We start from the raw sequence: 8,483 nt of genomic DNA on the forward strand, positions 1-8,483 counted from the left end.
AAAAAAAAAAAAAAAAAAAAAAAAAAAAAAAAAAAAGATGCTGGGGCTATAACTCAGTGGGAAAGACCTGAGTTCAATCCCTGGTATGGGGAAAATAATAAATAGGAAAATACCTGGTAAAGTATTTGCTAGAGAAATCTGAACTGGAGTTGCATAGGTAGGAATTCACAGGCGGATATTGAAGAAAGCTTATTTAGGAACCAGGCACAGCATAAACAAAGTTCTACACTGGAGACTGCAGAAAACACATTGACAGGTGTGGCTTGAGATTGAGGGTGAACTGTGAGGTGGGACTGGAGCCGAGGGCAAAGTGTAAGGTTCTCAGAGGGTCTCCTAATAATAGATAAGGAACTTTGGAAATCAAGGATTTGAAAACCAGAGATTTGCATGTGGTCATCGTTTTTTAGGCAAGGAGATACTAGTAAAATTATTTTTTGAAAAAGATCCCATTAACTAATTTATGTACGAGGACAGTACCTTAATAGATAAAGCTAAAGATATTCTGAATTTCTGTCAACATGTGGTTATGAACTCCGAGAAAATGTCCTAAGAGGTTTTGTAGTAGGTCCCTGTCCAAGGTTAGATGAGTTTGCACCGCCTGCAGTCTGAAGAAGCTCGGGAGAAATGCTGACTCAGGTTACAGCCCTGGAGGTGTTAGTGTGAGTAGCTGGAAGCTGGCTGCCTGCAGCCGAAAAGGCAGTCGAGCCCCTGACATCTCTCTCCATTTTCTGTCCTGCAGGAGCAGCCATGGAAACCTTCTGCATACAGTGGCATCCCTCCAGTCTGCTTTCCAAACCCTCTGATTGACAAGCCAATAGGCAAAGTAAGGATGCGTCCATTTCTCTTTGAATGCTGTGATTTGGGTCGATTGGCTGTTATTTCTGTTTGTCTTGAGCTATCTGGGTAAAATAAACGGATCTCATAAAAGTGGCAGATAAAAGGCCAAATTTGAGCGATAGTTGACAGTGGTGAGACCTGTCCCCAGGCAAAATGTCAAGTCAGAGAAGTGTGGAGCAGCACCTGCCTCCGATTGCAGTTCAGTGTTGGTCTTCCCACCCTCCTGAACTGCGCTCCTCAGGGCGATCCGGATGGCCTTCCCCTGCCTGTCAGAGCTTGTTAGACAGAGGGTGAGCTTAGTGATGGGCATCTTTGTGTGAAATTCAGATACAATAGCTTGTTTTGAAATATTTGTCGCTTAAGCCGTCTTGAGGGTTATAGACTTTGCCTCTGGGAAGTCCAGATATATGCCTGACCTGCTGCTGGACTGGACCAGAAGTCACAGCCACTAGGGAGTGTAGAGTCCCACAGGAAGAGTATGGACCCTCTGGACCTGCCTTCCAGGATTCAAAACCCAGCTCTGTCCTCTACTAGCTAGCTGTGTGACCTTGAGACAATTCCCCACAGAAGGGACATCATAATAGACCTGGATCCATCACAAGGATTAAATAATTTAAACTTGCAAAAGCAAGAACTATATTTTACCTATTTTGTTCACTATGTGTCTAAGCATTCAATGTGATACATAAATAAATAAATGAAAGATTGGTAAGGGCAGAGAAACCACATTTCCAATTTGCTTTAACTCCAGAAGTGGGAGAATGAGGTGCTGTACTTTAAAAAGAAAAGCAGAAGTCTACGGAGCTGGCCCAGGACACTTTCCAGGCACACCTGACAGAAGGATTCCAGGGTCCTTGGGGCCCTGTGACCTTCCTGTCCTTGGCTATCTGAAGACCACCCACAGTTAGCCATTTAGCATGAGAAAGTCACTGGAGAAGCCAAAAGCAAATGAATGTAAGTTCTTTAAATAGGGCCTTTTCTCTTGAATTCAAAGAAATGTGTAGGCAGAAGCTGGGGAGTTTTTTTTTTTTTTTGGCAGGGTGGGGGGAAGTTTTTAAAAGGAAATGAATCTCTTTTGCTGGTTAATTCCTGGTAATTTTGTCTGGATTGTAAATTCTGCCCAAGCAGCTGTCCACAGGGTATAAAATCCAGGGTGACCAGAAGCCTCCCTCGAGCCTTTACTGTCAGCACCCAGCAACCTGCAGGACCAACAGGGGTGCCGTCCAAGCTTCCACAGACCCAGTTTCTGTAGTCTGTGCAGTGAAGGTCTACCCTTCCCGTCTGCTGACTTCAGCTCAGAGTAGGAGTATCACTTGGCCCAAAGACAAAAACAACCAGCCAAACAACGAAACACCCCCTGTATATCACAAAATGTGTTGGCAACTGTTCCCACACTTGCTTCTTAACCCCACCTCTGTCCCCTCCCGTCCCACATTATTTTGACTTTTTAATTTAGGCTTTAAACAGACCACCACCTTGCCTGTGGAGAGGGAGAGAAGTGATTGCCAGCGGTCCACAAAACTCTGACAGGCCTTTCTGGTTAAATTGCATTTCAATCCAGTAGAGAGATGGTCTCGAGTTAACTCGGAGGTTTCCTAAACCTGAGGAGGAACAGGGACCACCGTGTAAAAACGCTACCGAGTGGGTGTTTGGAATCTGAGACAGAGCATGGAAGTGAATCGGTGCAGTGTGACAGTCCTGGCTCAGCGAAGCTATTCCCCTGTGTGGTCCTCTGTGCGGTCCTCTTCCCTTGGGCCATTAGCAGGCAGGCCTTGTGCCTAGTGTCACTAGGCTGTCTTGGGTTGAGTGAGATCGTTTCCACAGGTCACTCTTGCTCTTTCTTTTCTCATAGCTCTGGCTTCGGGGCTTAGTACACTTGCTGTAAATTACTCTAATGAATTCATTTTGCAATCACTCTGATATCCATCCTCCTGGAGGGGAAAAGTGACATGGAAAACAGAAGCAGAGTCAACCTTCAATTAGAAGGGGCTGTGGAAGTCAGTGTTTAAGGTGGGTAATTAACACCTATAATTAATCTGCTCAGAATCCAAACTCTTCCTCGCTACCAAGAAGCTTTCTTGTGGGTGTAAGGCTAAAAGTGAGACCCAGATGGGATTTCTACCACCCAAACTGTGGTTACCCAAGCTGAGTCAGTGGATCAGTGTTTCCTAGCCACAAGAAAACGGGGGTCATGTAAAAACCCTGCTAGTATTCCAATGTTAGCTCATAATAGGAAAAAATATTTGGGCATCAACTCTAATAAGACAAACAATGATAATTCTTTTTTCTTTTTAATAATTGTGATTGGAGGGGAGAAATAAAGGAGAGAGAAAATCTTAAGGCACAGAGAGAAAAACCAAAGAAATCACCTCAGGCAAAAGGCAGACAAGCCTACAATATGTGATTATCCACCCTTAGATAAAGAGGAAGTTGAGTGTTTTATTTTACATAATTGGAGTCAGTGCCTTTTGAATGGAACACACAAATTTATGTAAATAAGAATGCAAATGGTAAAAATATGTGTCTTGGGATTTCCTGGGGATAACTTGGTAATTTTGTCTTCCTTTCCTATGCAGCTGCTAAATATTGTGTTGTGAAAGCTTGAGCTGAACTTATCCTACCAAATCCCACAGTGTTACAATGAAAAGATATTTCTTTGTAATTTGTAGGGGACATTCTCTGGTGGATGAATTAAGAGAGATCTTTAACATATTTAATGGCAAACATGTTATTCCCAAGAGGTGGCATAGACTATCAGTGAATACAAAATGGATTTTAGGATTTTAATAAATTAATGAGGCTGTTGAGAAGCTATTAGACAGTGATGATGGAGACAAAAACAGAGATTGAGGGAGATATATAGCAGTAGAGCATGATATAAAATTCAACCACCAACTTGTTCCAAAAAAACTCTCATTGGTGCTATTGGCAAAGCATTGTACAGATCATGGAAGTCAAACAAGCCAGTAAAGGGCTGTGATTTCAGTAAACTACAGAGTCCTCCTGATACACAAGCAGACAGATTAGGGGCTGCCCAAGACCTGGACTGTGCCAACCTGCCTTTCTCCAAAGAATTTAGATGACAAACTGTCTTCCATCCAGAGAAATGTAACTTGAATATCTTATTGGATTGGACCAGAAAGAAATAGAAAGATAAGCTGCTTTGAAGGATAGCAGTGTTATTAAATGGAGGGGTGGCTAAGAAAATAAATACGCCTCTCTAGGTCTTTTGTATTTCTGGGTGATTGAAGGGGAAACTGAAGGAGCCAGGTGGAAGTAACTGGATAAACAACAGATAGGGAGAGAGGAACTGGTGGACACAGAATCAACAAAATAGCTGCTATATTTCAACGTTCGGAGGTATATCCGTGGAAGAAAAATAATAGAAGTGCGCTTTGAATGGATTAATCTTTAGGGTTTTAAAGAGTGGCCTTTCAGGTCAGAGCATGTTCCAAGTCTCAAAACACCATGCCGCCACTTTATAACCAGTCATGATGAACAGCACAAGGTCTGTAAGAGTCTCTGGCTTAACGTTTATGAACTTGGGCTCTCAGTGACCTGCGAAGATGGAGAAACCAACCCTAAAACTAGTCTGCTGCTTCTAAAAGAATACTCCAAGTCATGCATGGAACGATTAGAAAATGAAAATTCTTAGCAAAGCAGTCCATTAGAATAAATAAACAGAATCTTAGTTTTTGCTGTGTGAGTACCCCTAATTTGGCTAGAACTCTATATACATTCAGTTTCTGGTCACTGAGGAAAAATGCATTAAATCAAGTGTCCCCCCTCCCCCGGACTTTTTGTTATAAGATAAAGGAAATCTCCAAATTAAGATGTCTGCTTTCTTCTACTACTACAAGTAATGGAGGTTTTGTCTGCGTTTGTGTCTACCTAGCCTAAGAGTATATTTTTTAGCCTCCCTCACACCTCCAGATGCTATGCATGTCTGTGTGGCTGCATGACTAGGTTATGGGCGATGGGATGTCGGTGGAAGTGATGTGCTCAGATTGGGGGTAATTCCCTTCGTTGGAAAATTCTGCCTCTCTTGTATTCTGGCTGGAATACAGGTGCAGTAGCTGAATCTGGAACAGCCAGGTTGGACCAAGAGAAACCACATGGATGAATCAGGTTTCTACTCTGTGAACCATGGCTTGCTTATATTCTAATCTTGCCTAAGACAGAATCACTTATCATCTTGTTGATGCCACCACTCTTCTGGCCATTGCTTCTACAGTTATAGTGAAAGCCCAGAGCCAGTTACACAGAGCAGGGGAGAGAGGAACTGCCTGTCCCACGGGGAGTCACTTCAAACCCAGGGAGGGAAAGCACAGTCGGAACAATAAATATCAGTTAGAGGAAGGAAGATGCTGAGTTGCTAACACCTGTTTTCCAAATTCAGCCTGGAGGAGAGAGGAGATACAGAGAAGTGAGCTTTTGGCTCTGAAAGCAAGGTGAGGAGTGGAACTCTGCTTAGCAGAGAGCCCTGTCCTTGAGTTCTGAAAAGTGTAAAACTTGGATATCAAGATCCAAAAAGTAGTCCTTCTCAGGACCAAGCAAACACATTTCTACAAAAATGCGCGCAAACCCCGGAGAGTGATGGAGCCCATGTTTCTACTGATACTTATTGTATGTGGAGCTATCTTCAGTGTAGAAGCTTGCACAGATGTCTGTACATCTGCCCTTGGCATGGTCTTCTGTTCCTTCATCCTCTGAAGCAGGTCTGTTTCCTGGGATGAACACCCTGGTCTCCAGCTTTTGCTTTAACTCCGCCACCCAGGTTTTACAGGACGCGCAGTGTATTCTTCATTTCTCATTTGTGAGCCACTCTCCTTTGCTTAACATGAAAAACACTTCTCTCTTTGGTGTAATAAATCAATGCTAACGCAAAAAGATCGTCTCTTACCACTACCACATGCACGAGACCCATGTCATTTTGTCCCCAGTCTGCCTTTGCTCAAACTGTTTGGCACTGTGACATGCACACCATAGGTTTGTAAGGCCAGTGTGTCTATGGCTACTGAATATACAGAAATGTGGTTTGTTGTTCGGTTAGGTATTTTCATCTTGTCCTCCTTTAGAAAGATTGTTGAAGTTGTATTCCATGTCTGTGGCCTCCTCTCTTTTGACTAAAGACAAATAATTTTAAAATCAATATCATTAGTACTGTCCTAAAAGTATTAAATAAGCAAAAGTAGGAATGTATATACCTAAAATTTGCGTATTAAGTTTAGATACTAAAGTTGACTACATGAGTCTTGCCCTAAGGAGTTCAGCTGCGTGCAAAGCTCAGACTTCAATGCACACAGGCAAGAAGTCTGTCTACCCCAACATCCCTCACAGGCAAAATGACTCATAAATAGGCTTGAGGAGCACAAAGGAGCTGTAATAAAATTTAGCAAATATGCTTAAACCAATGGCATTGTAATTTATGTTCTCTTATAAAAATGTCCAGCACCAGCTCACAAAAGCCACAGAAAATAAATAATATATGATCAATTCAATCAGCAGAATGTATTTGTTCATTGGGTTTATGAAATTCCCCAACAGATAACATATGTAGGTGCCTACACATTATGAAAATGAGAAATAGTAAACATAAGAAACAAAAAACTTTGCTCTTCCTCTGTTCTTGCTTTACAGTTTATAATGGCTGAAATATAAAGTGATACAACATAAAGGAGCTAAATGTACACACACACACACACACACACAGTCCTCAGACCCTTATTATTGTGGAATGTGCCATTATCAAAGGGTATAAAGTCGTATTTGTTTCACAGAGATACTGTTTATTCTTTCCTTATCTCAGTGGACTGTACTTTCCATTAACATTGCCGCGATTTCTTTCTCAGGTCACAGCTGAAAAATATCAAGTGGAACATTTAATAGGAAAATGCTAAGTAGACTGTCTGATATATTATTGAGAAAAAAGGAAACTTAAATTTGTATAACCTGGCAGTAGGGAAAAATATAACCTATAGCTAGCATAGAATACACTCTGTTTTCTTGTACATTGGGAAAAAAATAATAAGCTCCGAGAAATCACAGTTCTGAGTAGAATTAATACAGCTCTGTTACTTTGTCATTATGCTGGGTGCCTTTGAGAAAGCGAAAGGAAGCACTTTTCAGAAGTCTGCGCTCTGAGGCAAAAGCTAGCCAAGCATCTGCTAAGAAACAGACATTGACTGCCTGCCACGCGCTATAAACAGTAATCCAGGTGATTTGGTACACATGATAAGAGCAATAATAATTACTATAATGGCTACCATTGTTTGCAGACTCTGTGCCAAATGCTAATGTGAGTTTTTATGGACAGTGTCTGACTTAATCATTTTACAGAGGAAGCCTAGAGGGTAAACAATTGATTCGAGGTCACAGCACTAATAAATGGTAGCATTGGCATCCAGACCCAGGCATGCTGACACCAGAACTTATGCCTTACCCACCTGCTGCAGGGGTGTTTCTTTTATTTAGACAGCCTCTTTCCTATTCCTAGTCAAAATGTAGTCAAAGTTTTCTGAGAGACACAGAAGGATGCCAAAAAAAGTATGACCTTGCTTATGTTATGGGTCACATAAGCTACAGTTAACTGCCTTAGATTTTCATTTTCCAAAGGGCCCTGGTTATAAATAGCAGCTGCACAAATGGGAAATACTGTGCGAGCCTGCAGTGTTGGCCAAGGCAGTGGCTTTGCAAAGAGCTGTAAAGGGGGTGCGAGCAGCACAGAAGAAGTCGCCATGAGGTTACGCAGATCCAAATATTCAGAAGAATTCTTCAGAAACTGTCCCTATATTTAGGTGCCCCAATTTGTCTACTTTGGTACAAGAAGGCTTAACTGTACCAAATCCATGAGGCTACGCATTTAACTTTAAGAACATTAACAGCCTCAGTGGAAAAAGTCAAAGTAGCATTAATAAATGTCATTAAAGTTTGGTTTAATGAAAGAAGAAGTAAAGGCGGGGTGGAGCTGAAATCTCTAGCCAAAAACAGGACCTTTGGATGCCTGTTTAAATAGGCACGAATGAGGTGAACAGAGACTGGATCACATAAAAGTTTATGGCCTGGAGAGTAGGGAGGTAATTAGTGGTCCTATGAACTGCCCAATTGTGTCTGTGTTTTTAAAGGTCATTTCCTGCATTTCATGAGAGGTGGGGAATTATATTTGGGCCCCATAGAGCTTTGTTTGTACCATTATGAACATTTATTTCAACCCACCTTATTTTAAGGTTGGTTGATTGCATGTCTGTCTATTTCATTGGTCTCTCATCTCCTTGACTGTGGCCGAGGTGGGGCAGGACTGGGCCTTATTCATTGTTGATGTCCCCAAAGTTCCAAGCACAATTCTTGCCACACAGTAGCTGCTTGTTAAGGACGTAAAATCATAGAAAAAGGAAAGAAGAGAAATTCTCACATTGTTGGATCTGAGATCTATGCATTCTGAGTACCTGGGTTCAGGCTGGTTTTAATTAAATACCTTCCTAAACTTCTGTAACAAATTTCTCAGTAAAACATTGAACTTCTCCTTAAAAGACAGTTGCTTGGGGAATGGTAACTCCTAAAATGCTCTACTCAGATGGGCGTGGTGGCACACGCCTATAATCCCAGCACTCCGGAGGCTGACTCAGGAGGATTGCTGTGAGTTCGAA

At 41.9% G+C, this 8,483-nt stretch overlaps 1 protein-coding gene across 6 annotated transcripts in view; it reads left to right on the forward strand.

Moving 5' to 3' along the window:
• Rasgef1b (RasGEF domain family member 1B) overlaps window positions 1-8,483 on the forward strand; it is a 751,497-nt gene that overhangs the window by 608,242 nt on the left and 134,772 nt on the right. For 5 of the 6 annotated variants that reach the window (XM_010628676.3, XM_010628668.3, XM_010628685.3 and 2 more), the window contains one exon: window positions 740-823. In XM_010628676.3, coding sequence (XP_010626978.1) covers window positions 740-823 — 84 coding nt within the window. Of the gene's footprint in view, window positions 1-739; window positions 824-2,768; window positions 2,848-8,483 lie in introns of those variants that run through there. The other variant, XM_033757788.1, reaches the window with a different exon arrangement.

This window comes from Fukomys damarensis, unplaced genomic scaffold (genome assembly GCF_012274545.1).
Source record: "Fukomys damarensis isolate Sample0158 unplaced genomic scaffold, DMR_v1.0_HiC HiC_scaffold_32, whole genome shotgun sequence".
NCBI lineage: Eukaryota > Metazoa > Chordata > Mammalia > Rodentia > Bathyergidae > Fukomys > Fukomys damarensis.